The sequence below is a fragment of the Ictalurus furcatus genome, chromosome 9, assembly GCF_023375685.1.
Source record: "Ictalurus furcatus strain D&B chromosome 9, Billie_1.0, whole genome shotgun sequence".
Classification (NCBI taxonomy): domain Eukaryota; kingdom Metazoa; phylum Chordata; class Actinopteri; order Siluriformes; family Ictaluridae; genus Ictalurus; species Ictalurus furcatus.
The window spans coordinates 10,221,493-10,240,174 of NC_071263.1; the positions used below are offsets into that span (position 1 = coordinate 10,221,493).

General features: G+C 43.3%; 2 protein-coding genes across 3 annotated transcripts in view; one reads left to right on the plus strand and one right to left on the minus strand.

Annotated features, from left to right (window-relative positions):
- Window positions 1–264: 264 nt before the first annotated feature.
- Window positions 265–7,638, plus strand: fank1 (fibronectin type III and ankyrin repeat domains 1). Of its 2 annotated transcripts, XM_053633541.1 has the most exons (12): window positions 265–455; window positions 1,454–1,634; window positions 3,334–3,453; window positions 3,586–3,710; window positions 4,035–4,116; window positions 4,992–5,066; window positions 5,212–5,277; window positions 5,410–5,575; window positions 6,774–6,914; window positions 7,059–7,136; window positions 7,308–7,352; window positions 7,450–7,638. In XM_053633541.1, exons 1-12 carry the CDS (start codon window positions 395–397, stop codon window positions 7,486–7,488), a joined length of 1,179 nt encoding a protein of 392 aa, XP_053489516.1. In that variant the 5' UTR covers window positions 265–394; the 3' UTR covers window positions 7,489–7,638. The 2 variants fall into 2 exon arrangements, with proteins under 2 accessions (XP_053489516.1, XP_053489517.1); XM_053633542.1 differs by lacking the exon at window positions 3,334–3,453 and having other exon boundaries at window positions 266–455.
- Window positions 7,639–17,257: 9,619 nt separating this feature from the next.
- The window catches only part of adam12b (ADAM metallopeptidase domain 12b), a 175,725-nt gene continuing 174,300 nt past the window's right edge, over window positions 17,258–18,682 (minus strand). The window contains exon 23 of the mRNA XM_053633490.1: window positions 17,258–18,671. Within this exon, the coding sequence (XP_053489465.1) occupies window positions 18,632–18,671 (40 nt within the window). The 3' untranslated portion in view covers window positions 17,258–18,631. The remainder of the gene's footprint in view (window positions 18,672–18,682) is intronic.

Here is an 18,682-nt window from a genome sequence, read left to right on the forward strand (position 1 = left end):
GCGCTCGTGCACGTAGCAGTAATGCAAAATGTAGTTACAGTTTATTCCACACACTGCGCTGTTGTGCTGCGTGAAGAGTTTAAAGCTCTTTGAAAAGCCTATTGCGCACTGAAATAAATGCTTTTTAGCAACTGTAAAACCCGAATAATCCAAAATAATAATAATAAAAATAAGATTATATTTTATTTATAGTAAACCTAGGGAACGCTCTGCACTTTGTCTAAACCTGGAAAAAGGCTCAGTAAGTAAACACTCACGCGCTGTTCCCATAGCAACTGTACACTCAAAAAGAAACAGTTCTGTGGGTGTAACAGCACGCTTATACGTTAACATCTGTACGGTAAAGTTTACCAGCTCTTGACTCACTTTAGCACGCAAAAAACCCCAGCTAATAATGAAGAAAACATCTGCTTTCAAAACGTATAAACACTATAAAGAATCTTCGATGAACCCAGGTAAAGCTTATTTCTTATTGTCACAGAAATCAGATAATATGTTATTAGATGATAGATTGGAACAGGTAGCTAGTTAAAAAACGTCAGCAAATGAGCTTGTTAGGTAACCAATGTTAAATATATTGTGTTATAAGGTATATTGAGAGAGCACAGTCATTAATGAAAACCCATCATCCACTGCGGCTCACTGCTAGGTGTCTGGTTCGGTTTAAGTGTTGAAATATCCGATCGAGTCTCATTTTAAATGTATCCCATTTGTTCTCTCTCTCTCTCTCTCTCTCTCTCTCTCTCTCTCTCTCGGTATTGGCGTTGGTGTATATTCCACCAATCACAGGTGATCATGTCACCCCACGTAATAGGGTTTTCAATACCTTACTAAGTAGCAAGTGAAATTGTTAAGTACATTACCAGTGGTACTTGAACATATATTTAGTACTATAGTATGTGGATTGAGACATAGACCCATTCTGCCCCCCCCCCCCCCAAAAACAAAACAAAACAAAACAAAACAAAAAATCCTCTGCAAATCAATATAAACCCTCATAGAATTTGTAATGGTGTCAATGGTTAAAATGGGAATTGTATTGGTTTTAATGGAAACTGTAATGGTCCCGGTCCCTGTCTGTCTGTCTGTCTGTCTGTCTGTCTCTCTCTCTCGCCACACTCCATCCCTCATTTGGGATCCAATTGTTATAGAAGCAATGCCTTTTCACAAATACATTTTCAACTTTGAGAAGCTGGAGAGATTTATTTATTATTATAAATAAGATTTATTTATTTATTTATTATAAATAAATATTTTTTGCAAAGGTTCTTAGCATTCTAAAGGCTTGAGCTGGAGCCTTTTTGAACAAGGAGACTCTTTGTTGAATGGTTCTGCAAAGAAACATAATGAGTTGTAGTGGATGTAGTTAAAGAGTGAGGAATATAAGTCTGGACCTGGCTATGGGTTTGTGAAGGGTAAAAGTTTTTCACTGATCATCTGTGTTTTGATGCAGATTCTGTCATTGGAGACCCCGTGTCTCCTGAAGTACTTGTGGTTGAGAAGGTCAGTCATCATAATATTGAGCTGACCTGGAGAACGGCACAGGAGGACCGCAGCGGCCCTAATGAAAACTGGACCCGCTTTGCTGTGGAACAGATGGATGCCAAAACTAACACATATAGCACCATATATATGTGAGTGTGTTCTGTTACATGCACTAAGTTTTATAATTAATAAGACAATTTATAAACACCCATTACATTATGTTTTTGCATAACTGTTTTGTGGCCTAGTGGTTAGCACATTTGCCTCCTAAAACCAGAGTTGGGGGTTAGATTCCTGCCTCCACCCTGTGTGCCTGGAGCTTGCATTTTCTTCCTGTGCTTCGGGGGTTTCACCCATGTACACTGGTTTCTTCCCCCAGTCCAAAGACATGTGCTGTAGGCTGATTGGCATCTCTAAATTGATTGTGCCCTGCAATGGGTTGGCACCCTGTCCAACTTTGTGCCCCGAGTCCCCTGGGTTGAGCCCCAGCCTCCATGTGTAGGATAATTGGTACAGAGGATGGATGAATGGAATCTTTTCTGCAGACTTAAGACTTTTACCTAAAGTGACCTGCATGCTTATTATTACCTTGTTGATACAAAGCAGCAGACCAGAGCCCACCTAGCTTAAAGCACATATCAGACCCCAGGATTCACCACAATTGGATCCACCACCATCTCTCAGGATACAAGGAAGACATGCATCAAGGCTCTTCTCTGTCCTGGCACCAGGTGGTTAAATGAACTTCCCCTGGCTGTCTGAACAGTTGAGTCACTGGCTGTCTTCAAATGAAGACTAAAGACCTACCTCTTCACCAAGCACTTAAAATAACACTTTATTATATATACACACACACACACACACACACACACACACACACACACACACACATATATATATATATATATATATATATATATATATATATATATATATATATATATAATGATTATTTTATATATATATATATATATATATATATATATATATATAATGATTATTACATATACACACACATATATATATACACACACACACACACACACACACACACACACACACACATATATATATATATATATATATATATATATATATATATATATACATATATATATATATATATATATATATATATATACATATATATAATCATTGTCTTGCACTTTTCAGCCTCCCCAAAAGGATTTTTAAACGCATGGTACTCTTATATTCGGCCATAGGTAATCGCATGCCATAACAGCTGTGATGATATTCAGTTCAACAGCACATAGACAATAAATTAATATTGAGTAACTGACATTTCAGACATAATATGGTTTATTATTATTATTATTATTATTATTATTATTATCATTATTATTTTTGCTCTGTCAACAAAAAATAGTTCCCAAAGAAGCCACAGCTGGATAGAGCATTGTGTGTTGCCATGCCAACGCACAGACTGGCTGATAGGCTGTAGTAAGTGTAGCAACAGTTCCAGTATAAAGAACTATTGCTAGAATTGGAAGTTTATGTAGTGAACACAGACAAGTGGAGTGATGCAAACAGTGAGATGTACCAGTGCTGTTATACTAGATAATGCTTGTCCAATCAAATTAGCGGACCGGAACGAACTGTTGTATAAATGCAAATAACATCCATTCATGGAGCGAAATGAAGATTAAAGTAACACGTCACCACCACCACCACCAACAACAACAACAATAACAACAGCAATAATTCACAGACAGCTGTATTGTTTCAATTGCAAGATTCTCTCACATTTTGCCCAACATATGAAACAGTTAAATGGGTGTGTGAATGTGTATGTGATTATGCCCTGCGATGGATTGGCACCCTGTCCAGGGTGTACCCCGCCTTGTGCCCGATGCTCCCTGGGATAGGCTCCAGGTTCCCCGTGACCCTGAAAAGGATAAGCGGTATAGAAGATGGATGGATGGATGGATGGATGAAACAGTTAAAACAGTTAAAGTGCAGTTTTATCATAAACACTTAACCTCTGCAGTAATTCATTATGTGTTGCAGTTTTCTGTATTTTTCTTTAGTTAGTTTTTTTTTGCAAACAGTTTAATTTTGATTTTCTGAACGTTGTTCCAGAGGATACGGCACTCATCATATTGTGGAGGAATTAGAGCCGTGCACACTGTATCGGTTCAGACTGAGGATCAGCAGACCGAACGGGGAGTGCTGTCTCACCCCGGCTGTCTCAGCCTCTACGTCTAGTGAGTCTGCTCTTTTCAGTTTAACTCTACAGTTCTGTTTCCAGCTCTGTTTCAGATGGAGTCAAATTGGAATTGGAGAATGAGACTGTGTTTAGCAAGTAGAAGCATGGTTGGTATTTGGAGAAAAAAAAGTACTAGTAACTAGTTTATTGTAATAAAAAGGGTCAAAAATGTGCCACAAATTTCTTTTGGTTGGGATGGACAGTTATGGTAGTTCTGAGCTACTATAGTGGCCTTAATGTCAAGAGCATGGCAAAGCAAAGCCATCAATATTTCCATCATTATTATGTACTTCCTAACTGAAACCGAGTGTATCTGTTTCAGGGGAGCCACTGTATGGCAAACAACTGTACCAAGCTGTAAAGAGGAATGATGAAGAGGAGCTGAGCAAAGTGTTGCAGTCTGGGTAAGTGAGTAACTCCATCTTGATCAAATGGCCTGTTATGAGAAGTACACATCACAGCGAGATCCAGCATTTATGTTATTAATATTCATAACACATTATATCTATGATTTTTACAGTAACAAGTAAATTCAATATGATTTTATTTGTATAGCACTTAAAGCAGCTATTTTACACACAACATGCTACGTGGTTTACACAAAAACAAAAAACATCCTGTGAGAGGAGAGTCTGCAGGCTGAAATACCTTGTTGATGAGAGAGATCAGAGGACAATGACCAGACTGGTCTGAGCTGACAGGAAGTCTATAACTCAAATAAGCACTCTTTACAACCATGGTGAGCAGAAAAGCATTAACGCACAACACATCAAACCTTGAGGTGGATGCGCCACAACAGCAGAAGACCAGGTGATTTTTTTCTTCAACTGATTTTTATCTTCAACTGTCCAATTTTGGTGAGTCTGTGCCCATGATATTAGCCTCAGATTCCTGTTCTTGGCTGACAGGAGTAGAACCTGATGTGGTCTTCTGATGTTGTAGCTCATCCACCTCAAGATTAAATATTTTGTGCATGCCGAGCTGCTTTTCAGCTCACCACGGTTGTAAAGAATGATTATTTGAGTTACTATATCCTTCCTGGAAACTTTGAACCAATCTGACGATTTTCCTCTGACCTCTCTTTCCACCCACAGAACTGTTGCTCACTCAATGTTTTTTTCCACACCATTCTGTGTAAACTTTACAGACTGATGAATGTGAAAATCCAAGGAGATTAGTGAATTTATGAAATCCTCAAACCAAAGATTTTCTTCATTCTTTTATTTTTAGTAGTATTTTACACAGGCACTAATCTTCTCTTATGCCTTACCTTCATCAGGACAGTGAATGTGAATATTTGTGTCGAACTGGGACTCACACCTCTCATGGTGGCCGCCCAGAAAGGTTTTAGCAGGTAGACGTGTTTTTCCATGGGAAATTAGTGTAAACATATCTGATATATTAACCACTTGCATATCAACCTCTTGTCAAGTTGTTTTGCATTAGGAGCAAATAAAAACACTGATTGCATCAATTTTGTGTAATTATTATGTTTGTAGGATGGTCCATAAACTGGTAGAGCACGGTGCTGATATTCACATGAAGAATGGCAGTGGTAAAGACGCGTGAGTTTGGATTTGCTGTTTGATTGGAGACTGTCTAATAGAATAGCAACTGATTAGTCTTTGAATCTTCAGGAACATCCAAATGAGGTATTTTATAAATCTTTCCAAAGTTATATTGTGTTTTGTTGACAGCCTGATGATGGCCTGTTTTGCTGGGCATTTGGATATTGTGAAGTACCTGCGCGAGTTTGGGGCTACATGGCAGTCTCGGGACATGTGTGGCTTGACTCCTCTCCACTGGGCTACAGATGGGGAACATCTTCCTGTCATAGACTACATGATTCAGGATGGCTGTGAGGTTATTATCAATTGATTTCCATTTGTATGTCGGTTTAGTAGAAGTTTGTGGTTCTTTAATATTTGAAACACTACTTTCTTAGCACCTTACAATGTGCAGGATTTGAATTAGTCACTTTTTGTTGTACATTTGTCTTAAATTTTGAAACTGAAATGCAGTAGGGCCAAAAAATGTCACTACTCCAATTTGATCAAATTATGCTTTTGCAGCACTATTCATTAATACAAATCATACACTGTTATTTTACTTAACGGTTGTGAAATAAGCACATAATATACAGTCCCCTATGAAAAATATTGGAACAGCAAATTTGTGCAATGCCTCTGATTGATTTTCCTTCTTTTCTCAGCTTCAAAATGGCTTGCTTTTCTCCCATAGACAGCTCACTGATCTTCATGTTGGCTCATCCTTTTAAATACAGTCTTCACTGGTGAAACTGAAAGCTAAAACCAAGAGTAAATGATCAAAGCTATTTATTGTTTAAATGAACAATCAAACAGGGCACACCTGGGTAACAAGAAACACCTGTCAGTCACATGTTCCATATTTTTGCAAAGAAATGAATTGGCTTTACCATTCCAGTAGTTTCAGAGGGGACTGTATACAAGACTGTACAAATTGAGAGAATAAGGCTCAGAAGTTCGAATCCCAATGATGCCACAACCATCCTTGGCCGGGAGCCCAAGAGGGCAAAATTGGCAGTGCTCTCATGCGTACTCTCTCTCCCTTATCGATCACAGTGATACTAGCTAATCATGGGCCTCTGTGAGGTCATACTAACCCCAACCCTCTGCTGCCCCCTGACACTGCAGTTCGAAAATATGTGGTCAGCTGGCTTCACATGTCTTGTTTCCCTCCCTGGTTGGTAGCTGGAATTGACCATGACTAAAAATTAGGGAGAAAATCAGGGGAAAGTTTAAAAAAAAAAAAAGCCTAGTACACTGGATATTTAGATACATTTCGATTTCTCTCAAATATATTTGCTAAAATTACAATTAATATAGTCTTGATTAGTAAGCCACAATTAAGTACACTTAAAAATTTTTTTGTATGTATTGTACCATTTTTGTACTGTAGTATTTCTGTAGGCTGTCCTGCTCTTTGGCCTAAATGTTACAGAAATCTTTTAGCTGCTTGTCCGTGTGCTTGCTGTGTGTATGTACACATTTTCATGTGTGTTGTGTATGCACTGTGTCAGCTGGATGTGATGGATGTGTCTCAGTGGACTCCTCTCATGAGAGTGTCAGTAGTGACCGGAAACGCCGCCGTGGCCTCACTTCTTATCCAGGCCGGAGCTGACGTCAATGTCCGAGACAAACACGGAAAGACACCACTTATGGTACTGCAAATTGGTTATGTGTAAAAAGGAGTTGCTCTCAGGATATGCCTCTTAAGGCGCCACTTAAAAAAATGTAAAAAATAAATAAATAAAAAAAGAATGAAAGAAACAGGCTCTCTGTTAAAGCTCTGTTCTCTCTATTAGGTAGCTGTGCTAAACAATCATGAGCAGCTGGTGAAGCTCCTGCTGGATAGTGGCGCTGACCGGCATGTGAAAAATGACGTAAAAAATTAATTATAGTGTCTTTTACAATATGCATTTGATTAAATTATATAGGAAGAAGTTGACAAATACTAAATAAGCTTTTGTAATATCGACAAACACTTCTTTTATTCTTTTCTAGTGTGTTAAGGTTGTTGTTTTTTTTTTATATATATATATATCTCATTCCAGTTTGGATCAGGTTTAGCAGAAATGGCCAAAGCTTTTGGAAATCAGGTAAGTTAATATAACAAAAATATTACCCCCCCCCCACCCCACCCCACCCCATTTTTGCATTTTGTTAAGAAGAAATTTCCCAACATTTCTTTTCTAGAACATCATCGACTTGTTGGAGGGAAGGAAGACTCTTTAGAATTGGCATCAAAGAGAGAACAGTATTAATGTAGAGATGGCTTTGCTTGTATTTTCTCATTCGTAAGTCGCTTTGGATAAAAGCGTCTGCTAAATGAATAAATGTAAATAAATTTAAATGGCACGATGACTTTTTTTTTGCCAATACTGATGTAGTGATTTACTGTTTTTTTTTTGGCAGCTAATAATTGATACTCTAAATACCAGTAGTTACTTATTGTAAAAACTACTAAGGCTACTAAGCCTTAAAATAATTTTTTTAACAGAAGCACTTAAAAATACAAGGAAAAATACATTGCTAAAAACTTACAAAAAAAACGTCTGGGTTCCGCATGTAACCCTGTTCCCTGAGAAGGGAACGAGATGTTGCATTTAGCATAACAGTATGGGAGCGCCTATACGTGCGCGACCGGTATCTGGAGTTTGTTTAAAATCATGCCTCTATTTATAGGCCTGCCATGATCAGGTGACCTGGCAATTAAGCGCGTCGTGTAATATAAATATGGCACCTGTGAACTGCGCCGTCACCCTCTATTATCTGAAGTGAAGACACAATTCACAGGCCTGCCCTGGTATGACAAAGCTACGCAATGTCTCGTTCCCTTCTCAGGGAACAGGGTTAAATGCGTAACCCAGACATTACCTTTCAAAGGGAACTTGACGTTGCGTTTAGCATAACAGTATGAGAACGAGAATACCCACTCCGTAATACTGAGGCTACGGCCTGTTCAAAAAGACCCAAGCCCGAGGGTCACTGCAAGACACCCGAGCCAGGGGTGGAATGAAGATCCAGGCTGTAATAACAAATGAATGTGTGTGGCGTAGAGCACCCTTCAGCAGCACACACATCCTGTAAGGATACCCCTTTGAACAAAGCCTTCGAGGAGGCGACCGCCCTAGTGGAATGAGCCCTTATGCCCAGAGGCGCCTTATAAGCCATAGAGATTGCTTCCACTATCCAATTAGAGATGCGCTGCATTGACACAACATCACATCTACTGTCGCCGCCAAAGCAGACCAGCAGCTTCTCCGACTTACACCACTAGCCGGAGTGGTGGACGTAAGTACAGAGAGCCCTTACTGGACACAGCAGGTGCATCCTCTCTTGTTCCGGTGTGATGAACGGAGGAGGGCAGATAGCCTGCAACACCACAGGATGGGCAGCCGATGTAGGCACCTTAGGACTATAATCCGGCCTAGGATACAGGAAGGCCTTGGCTAATCCAGGGGCAAAGTCAAGGCAGGAAGGGGCAATAGAGAGAGCTTGTAGATCTCTCGCTTGAGAAATGTCAGGGCCAGCAGAAGAGCTACCTTTAGAGTCAGAAGCTTAGAGGCTGACTCTAAGGGCTCAAATGGGGCCCCTGACAGATCTTCCAGGACCACAGAAAGGTCCCAGGGAGGTATGCACGGCCTGCAGATGGGCCTCAGCCGCCTGACACCACGCATGAACCTCGAAGTTAGAGGATGTTGCCCCACAGAGGGCATCAACAGGGGCGTGGCTGGCTGAAATGGCGGCCATGTAAACCCTGATTGTAGAAGGAGCCAACCCCGCTGAGAAACATCCTTGTAAGAACTCCAGGACTGTAGCTATTGTGCAGTTCACTGGGTCTAGCTGACATTCCTCACACCACAAGACAAAAAGCCGCCACTTGAGTGCATACAATTTCCTTGTGGATGGTGCTCAAGCATTTAACATGGTCTCTACAACCTCAGTTGTAGAGACCATAGTTGAATCTATGAGCTGTTCAACCATAGTTGAATCTATGAGCTGGTGCCCCTCAGGGGCCAGACCCACAGTTTCCATGGTTCTGGCCGAGGGTGATAAATCCTAAATCAGCCCTCTGGCTTGAGACAGTAGATCCACTCTAAGTGCTCAAATGGGGCACCTGACAGACTTTCCAGGACCACAGAAAGGTCCCAGGAAGGTATGCGTGGCCTGAAGATGGGCCTCAGCCACCTGACACCACGCATAAACCTCGAAGTTAGAGTATGTTGCCCCACAGAGGCTCCATCAACAGGGACGTGGCTAGCTGAAATGGCGGCCATGTAAATCCTGATTGTAGAAGGAGCCCACCCGGCTGAGAAACTTTCTTGTAAGAACTCCAGGACTGTAGCTATTGCACAGTTCACTGGGTCTACAGTGGATCCCTGTGGATGGGAATCTCCCAAGGAGTGCCATCTAGCAGGTTTATTGTCTCTGAGAACCATATTCGAGCTGGCCAATAACGTGTTACTAGCAGCAGACATAGACTTTCTTGGTGAACTCTCGCTAGAACTTGTGGGAGCAGAGCGATTGGGGGAGAAGCGTACAGATGTGACCTCGGCCACATGTGCACCATTGCCATCCATCCATCCATCCTCAACTGCTTATCCGTAATCGGGTCGCGGGGGTAGCAGCTCCAGCAAGGGACCCCAAACTTCCCTTTACCGAGCCACATTAACCAGCTCTGACTAGGGGATCCCGAGGCGTTCCCAGGCCAGTGTGGAAATATAGTCTCTCCACCTAGTCCTGGGTCTTCCCAGAGGTCTCCTCCCAGCTGGACCTGCCTGGAACACCTCCCTAGGGAGGTGCCCAGGGGCATCCTTACCAGGTGCCCGAACCACCTCAACCGTCTCCTTTCAACGCAAAGGAGCAGCGACTCTACTCTGAGTTCCTCTCGGATAGTCGAGCTCCTCATCCTATCTCTAAGGGAGAGGCCAGCCACCCTCCTGAGAATAACCATTTCGGCCGCTTTTACCCGCGATCTAGTTCTTTCGGTCACTACCCAACCTTCATGACCATAGGTTAGGGTAGGAATGAAAATTGCCCGGTAGATTGAGAGTTTTGCCTTCTGGCTCAGCTGTCTTTTCGTCACAACGGTACGGTAAAGCGATTGCAATACCGCTCCCGCTGCTCCGATTCTCCGGCCAATCTCCCACTCTGATGTCCCCTCATTCATGAACAAGACCCCGAGGTACTTGAACTCCTTCACTTGGGTTATGTTCTCATTCCCTACCCGGAGTAGGCACTCCATTGGTTTCCAGCTGAGAACCATGGTCTCAGATTTAGACGTGCTAATCCTCATCCCAGCTGCTTCACACTCGGCTGCGAACCGATCCAGTGAGTGCTGGAGGTCATGGGCCGATGATGCCATCAGGATCACATCATCTGCAAAAAGCAGTGATGAGATCCTCAGGTCACCAAACTGCAACCCCTCCCCACCATGACTATGCCTCGATATCCTGTCCATGAATATCACAAACAGGATTGGTGACAAAGCGCAGCCCTGGCGGAGACCAACCCCCACCTGGAACAAGTCCGACTTTTTGCCGAGCATCCGGACAAAGCTCTCACTTGGGGCGTACAGCAATTGGATAGCCCTAAGAAGGGAACCCCTCACCCCATACTCCCTCAGCACTTCCCACAGTAGACCCCTGGGGCCCCGGTTATACGCCTTCTCCAGATCCACAAAACACATGTAGACCGGTTGGGCATACTCCCAGGCCCCCTCCAAGATCCTTGCGAGAGTAAAGAGCTGGTCTGTTGTTCCACGACCAGGACGGAATCCGCATTGTTCCTCCTCAATCCGAGGTTCGACTATTGGCCGAACCCTCCGTTCCAGCACCTTGGAGTAGACTTTACCAGTGAGGCTGAGAAGTGTGATACCCCTATAATTGGCGCACACTCTCTGGTCCCCCTTTTTAAACAGGGGAACCACCACCCTGGTCTGCCACTCCTTGGGCACTGTCCCTGACTTCCACGCAACGTTAAAGAGGCTTGTCATCCAAGACATCCCCTCCACACCCAGAGCTTTCAGAATTTCTGGACGGATCTCATCAATCCCTGAGGCTTTGTCACTGTGTAGTTGTTTGACTACCTCAGTGACCTCCGCCACGGAAATTGACGATGATCCCCCATCAGCCTCCACCTCTGCCTCTACCATAGAGGGTGTGTTAGTCGGATTCAGGAGTTCCTCAAAGCGTTCCTTCCACCGTGCAATTACTTCCTCAGTTGAGGTCAACAGCGTCCCATCCTTACTGTACACAGCTTGGATGATTCCCCGTTTCCCCTTCCTGAGGTGGCGGATGGTTTTCCAGAAACATCTTGATGCCGACCAAAAGTCCTTCTCCATGTTCTCTCCGAACTTCTCCCACACCCACTGCTTTGCCTCTTTCACGGCAGAAGCTGCAGCCCTTCTGGCCTGTCGGTACCTTGCAACTGCCTCCGGAGTCCTCCGGGATAACACATCCCAGAAGGCCTCCTTCTTCAGTCGGACAGCTTCCCTGACCACGTGGTGTCCACCACGGTGTTCGAGGGTTACCGCCCCTTGAGGCACCTAAGTCCTTGAGACCACAGCTCTCCGCCGCAGCTTCAGCAATGGAGGCTTTGAACATTGCCCACTCGGGTTCAATGCCCCCAACCTCCACAAGGATGCCAGAAAAATTCCGCCAGAGGTGTGAGTTGAAGATCTCACGGACAGGAGCCTCCTCCAGATGTTCCCAGTTCACCCGCACTACCCGTTTGGGCTTTCCAGGTCTGTCCAGAGTCTTCCCCCACAGCTTGATCCAACTCACCACCAGATGGTGATCAGTTGACAGCTCCGCCCCTCTCTTCACCCGAGTGTCCAGAACATGCGGCCTCAGATCAGATGCACCTAGGGTGCTCTGGTACCACGTACACTTATGAGCCTCCTTATGTTCGAACATGGTATTCGTTATAGACAGTCCATGACTAGCACAGAAGTCCAATAACAAATGCCCGCTTGGGTTTAGATCAGGGAGGCCATTCCTCCCAATCACGCCTCTCCAGTTATCTCCATCATTGCCCATGTGCGCGTTGAAGTCCCCCAGCATAACTATGGAGTCCCCTACTGGTGCCCCATACAGGACTCTGTTCAGGGTCTCCAAGAAGGCCGAGTACTCTGAACTGGTGTTCGGTGCATATGCACAGACAACAGTCAGAGTTCCCCCCCCCCCACAACCCATAGGTGTAAGGAGGCGACCCTCTCGTCCACCGGTGTAAACTCCAACGTAACGGCACTCAGCCGGGGACTTGTGAGTATCCCCACACCCGCCCGGCTCCTCCCACCCTGGTCAACTCCAGAGTAGAATAGAGTCCATCCCCTATCCAGGAGTACGGTTCCAGACCCGAGACTGTACGTAGATGTAAGCTCCACCAGATCTAGCCGGTAGCGCTCCACCTCCCGCACAAGTTCCAGTTCCTTCCCCCACAGAGAGGTGACGTTCCAGGTCTCCAGAGCCAGCCTCTGCCACCCAAGTCTGGTCCGTCAAGGCCCCTGACCTTCACTGTGCACCATTGCGTCCAGCCCTAATTGTGTGGGAGGAGTGAGGCTGAACCACAGTGTGTTGTCGCCTCGGAGGCGAACATATGCAGTCCGGCTTGGCCAAACCTCTGCCATATGGACTCCACCACTTGTGGATGGAGCCACCAATACCCTCAGCCAGTGCCTCAACAGGATGTCTGCCCCCACATTCCAGTTGCCCAGAATGTACATTGCACTCACTGACAAAACTTTCCCTCTGTCCAGAGAAGAATTAGTTGCGCCTGCCTGAACAGGGGGCGCAGACATAATCCTCCCTGGTGGTCAATATATGAGACCACCGCTGTGTTGTCTGTAAACACATGGTGACCTCTCAATTGAGGAAGAAGGAATTTCAATGCTAGAAATATGGCCCACATTTCTATGCAATTTATATGTCGCTCCAGATGAGGGCCACTCCAGAGACTGTGAGCTGGACAACTGTCTAAGACTGCTTTCCAGCCCGTGAGGGAGGTGTCTGTCATTACCACCTTACGCTAAGGAGACACCCTAGAGTGTGACCCAAGGCTAGAAACTGGGGACACTCAAGTTCTCAGAGCACGTAGGCATTGCTGCATGACCCTGATTACTCTGAGGTTTCGTCCTTGGATGAAACCCCCAACTTCTCAGCCACCACTGAAACGGTCTCCTGTGAAATAGGCCCAATGGTATGACGTTGGCTGCCCATAAGCTACAATCGTCTCCCATAGAGACTGGAGGGGATGCCAAGATCCAGCTTTATCTTAATAAATGCTGATAGAATTGACCCTACGCATGTTGAGGATAGAAACGCCCTCATCATAGTAGAATCCTTATAACCCCTAGAAATGTTGTCCACTGCACTGGAGAAAGCATACTTTTCTGAGGTTCAACCTGAGCCCCAAGCTCTTCATATGGGTGAGAACAACATCTCGATGTTGAACCGGTAGTTCCCTGGAACCCCTAGCTGCCTCGGCAGCGGCCGGCCCAGAACCGCGAGGCTCTGAAACCCAACTCGCTTCGGCTTCTGAGAAGAGAGCGAGTCGCGAGCGGAGCTGCCTGATGTAGGCGTTACAATGCGCAGCCTCCTGAGGCTGCCATCGCATGCTCCATCCCTACACACTTCACCAAGAAAGTGTGCACTATTCCCTGTGATGAAACGGGAGCAAGCCGTAACACACTTCCTGAATTCTCTCACTCATATTTTTCTCTCTTGCTCATTCCTTTTTTTCTTCTCTTTTTTTAAAGGGATAGAAAAGTTCTGAGATTTTGAGAAAAGATATAGAGGAAATGAAGCGTCTTTTGTTTCTTTACACAAACAACCGACATGCAGTCTCGCTGAAGATAATAAGGCTGACGGCGCGGTTCACAGGTGCCATAATTATATCACGCGACGCGCTTAATTGCCATGTCACCTGATCATGGCAGGCCTATAAATAGAGGCATGATTTTACACAAGCTTCAGACACCGGTCGCGCACGCAAGGGCACTCCCTTACAGTTATGCTAAATGCAACCTCGAGTTCCCTTTGAAAGGGAACACAGCTTTCACACAAAATCACTTACACTGCAAAATAATAAAGAATAAATTTAATAAAAACCAATCCTAAAAAAATTACATCTTTCTATGTGTAAACATGTTCAGTTCCAGGAATGTTTTTTTCCCCAAACGAAATTCCAATCTTTTCCATTTGTTACTTTTTCTCGGATATCTGAACCATTTTGCCAGCTCTAAATAAAAATAAACAAAAACACTATTGTTTTCCTCTTCTTGAATATTTGTGAATGCATTCTTATGTTTTATGTATACTTATACCAGTGTTGATAATGAGATGAACGTGTTGATTAATTTTCCATAACAGCAGCTCTGACAATAGATCCAGCTGTAAGGTTTATATTAATGCACTTGTTTTAATCTATTACTGTTTCTACAGTAACTCACACTAGGACTTTTATGGCAGATGCGTTACATTAATGGATTATAAAACATGTATAACAGCTGAAATGGTAATGTTTTCTGTTTCAGATGTTTATTTTTGTATTTTTGTAAGGAGTCTTCAGTGTCAGCATTGGAGAGAAGAAAAGCTGTAAACACTGGAAGTATTTGGAAGTAGGGCATTGCAGTGTCTTAATTTTTTGGGGGGAGAAAGTAAATAAATTTAAGAATGGCAAATTGATCTAGGTAATATACTTCAGGGTGTGCTGTTATAGGAAAATACAGTGCCCTTCATTAATATTGGCACCCTTGGTAAATATGAGCAAAGAAGTCTGTGAAAAATTGTCTTTATTGTTTAACATTTTGATTTTTTTGTTAAAAAATATACTCTGCTCTCATGGATATCAAACAATTGCAAAGAAAACACAGGTTTATATGATAAAAATATCTTTGTTAAATATATGTGTGCTACAATTATTGACACATTTTTAGTCAATACTTTGTGCTACCTCACTTTGCCAAGATAACAGCTCTGAGTCTTCTCCTATAATGCCTGATGAGGTTGGAGAATACATGGCAGGGGATCTGAGACCATTCCTCCATACAGAATCTCTCCAGATCCTTCAAATTTTCAGGTCCATGCTGGTGGACTCTCCTCTTCAGGTCATCCCACAGGTTTTCTATGGGTTTCAAGTCAGGGGACTGGGATGGCCATGGCAGGACCGTGATTTTGTGGTCAGTAAACCATTTTTGTGTTGATTTTGATGTATGTTTTGGATCATTGTCCTGCTGGAAGATCCAACCACAGCCCATTTTAAGCTTTCTGGCAGAGGCAGTCAGGTTTTCATTTAATATCTGTCCATGATGCCATGTATCCTAACAAAATGTCCAGGTCCTCGGAGCATCCTCTTCACAGTGTGTTGAGACAATATAGACACGTCCAATTCCAGGTTGAGTCATAATATTTCCAGTTGACTGGAACTTCTTAATTATTGCCCTGATGGTCGAAATGGGCATTTTCAATGCTTGTACTATTTTCTTATAGCCATTTCTCATTTTTTGAAGCTGAACAACCTTTTCCTGCACATCACAGCTATATTCCTTGGTCTTACCCATTGTGATGAATGACTAAGGAAATTTGGCTTGTGTGTTACCTCATATTTATAACCCTGTGACACAGGAAGTCATGGTTGAACAATTTTCTGTTCCCAGTCACCCAGGTGTACTGAAAAATATAAAATATCAATGGGAATATAATTCAAATATTTTTCTCTTATGAATTCATAGGGAGGGCGCACGGTTAGCACGTTCGCCTCACACCTCCAGGGTCCGGGGTTCGATTCCTGCCGGGGCCATGTGTGTGCGGAGTTTGCATGTTCTCCCCGTGCTGCGGGGGTTTCCTCTGGGTACTCCGGTTTTCTCCCTGGGTCCAAAGACATGCATGGTAGGCTGATTGGTGTGTCTAAAGTGTCCGTAGTGTACGAATGGGTGTGTGAGTGTGTATGTGATTGTGCCCTGCGATGGACTGGCACCCTGTCCAGGGTGTACCCTGCCTTGTGCCCGATGCTTCCTGGGATAGGCTCCAGGTTCCCCCCGCGACCCTGAGAAGGAGTAAGCGGTTGAAGATGGATGGATGGAATTCATAGGCGTGCCAATAATTGTGGCACACATATTAAACAAGGATATATTTTTTGATAAACCTGTGTTATGTTTGCGATTGTTTGATATCCATGAGACCATTTTTGTGAATTTTTTTAACGAAATATCAAAAGGTTAAACAATAAAGAAAATTTTGCATAGCCTTCTTTGCTCATATTTACCAAGGGTGCCAATATTAGTGGAGGGCACTGTATAACCCCCTGTCACTGATGATTTTCTTATAACAGGATGTCCCATCCATCCATTATCTGTACCACCTATCCTACACAGGGTTGCAGGAAGCCTGGGGCCTATCACAGGGAACTCGGGGCACAGGGTGGGGACACCCTGGATGAGGTGCCAAACCATTGCAGAACACAATCTCACACACAGTTCACACACACAACAGACAGTTTGGAAACTCCAATCAGCCTACAACACATGTTTTTGGACTGGAAGAGAAAACTGTACCTGGAGGAAACTCCTGAAGCACGGGGAGAACATACAAGCTCCGCGCACGCAGAGTGGAGCAACCCCAAAAGTGCAAGGCAAATGTGCTAACCACACGGTTGCCTCACACTTCCAGTGTTAGGGGTTCAAATTCGGCTTCTGCCCTGTGTGTGCAGAGATTGCATGTTCTCCCCAGGCTTCAGGAGTTTCCTCCGGTTACTATGGTTTCCTCCCCCAGTCGAAAGACATGCATTGTAGGCTGACTGGCATTTCCAAATTGTCTGTAGTGTGTAAATGTGTGTGCGATTGTGCCCTGCGATGGGTTGGTGCCCTGTCTAGGGTGTCCCTGCTCTTGTGCCCCGAGTTTGCTGGGATTGGCTCCAGGCTTCCTGCAAACCTGTGTAGGATAATCAGTATGAAAAATGGATGGATTCATTAAACAATTTACACAGAACACCCAAACATAACTCAGTGCTGAAAAGTAGTCTTGTTTATTTATTTATTTATTTATTTAACTTTTCAATCTTTGAATAACCCCAGACACAATTACAATTCAAGTTCACTTGTAATTTCACATCTTCAACACCAATTTGCTTGCAGTGTATAAAACAATGACATGAGTGAAACAGAAAGGAAATATCTCAATGCCAAAGAATTGGCTTCTTTTACACAATCTACAGGCTGACAAAAATGTGCCATGGACACTTACACAGAAAACAAACACACACAAATGTTTTTTTTTTGTTGTTTTTTTTGTGACAATGTGATGAAAAGGCAAATGCATTTCAATACAGCACTGAGTCATCGATATAAACAGTGAAGTTAACAGTACTAAAGATGCCAGCAAGATATATGAAAGAAATGGTAAATGTAAACCAGCTTGTAATTAAAACCTTGTAAAAGCAACCTCCTGTTGCTTAAAAAGACAGTAGCTGTGAGAGGTGCCAGTTTTTCTTGAATCAGTATAGTTTAATGAAATAGGACAGGAAGCAAAAATCTGTACTTGTTGACTCACTTACATTTAAATAATGTCCTGGTGGGACATCAACAGAAGTACTACAGCATCCAGTCTGCATTAGCCAGCATTATAGCTGAAAACAAAACTGAGCAAGATAACAATCCATTTTTATTTCTGTATGTTTTTAGTTGTAGTTCCTTCTTAGTGGATCTAGAACAACTAGGTATTAAAATATACTGCAGGCTCGTTGATATAGTCACTATAACGTCTGTCCAATTTTTTACTTGCAAGTATGTTTTCACTAAAATATGCCTCAAGAGAAATGTTTTATGTTTGAAATCTCTGCTGAATGTGTATGTACATACACCTTCAAACTTCAAGTATGTTCTGTTCATACTCCAGTTTCTATGCCACACAGAGCGTACGTAGATCTAGTACTTTTACAACACCCATTCATATTTTTATTTACAGGAACATCACAGGTTTTTTTTTTTTGCTTTAGTACAGACTAACTTGAATAAAACTTTGAATAAAACAGTCTCATGATTCGAAATCAATGTGTCCATAGTGTTGACAAAAGGACAAGCACAAACATGGTATTAAAAAGGTCACAATAATAACCACCATAGAAAAAGTGTTGACCACAGTGCATTGTGTTCGTATGACAATAAATATACATCTCATTTCTACAGTACCTGAGTGAGGACGCTGAGCACCTTGTGTGAGCCACAGCACCAAGAAGTTAGCACAGTTCCACTTCTTTCTCAAAGATACTCTAAGGAGTTCCACAGGGGTGTGCAGTGGGTCCACTCGAGTTTTCATAGTGCAAATAAAAATGTCCATTCGCTGGTGGAATTCGTCCTTGATTTTATCAGGAGCTCGTGTCAGCGTTCATATAGAGACGGTGGTAACCTTGGTGTTGGCCTAGAGTATAA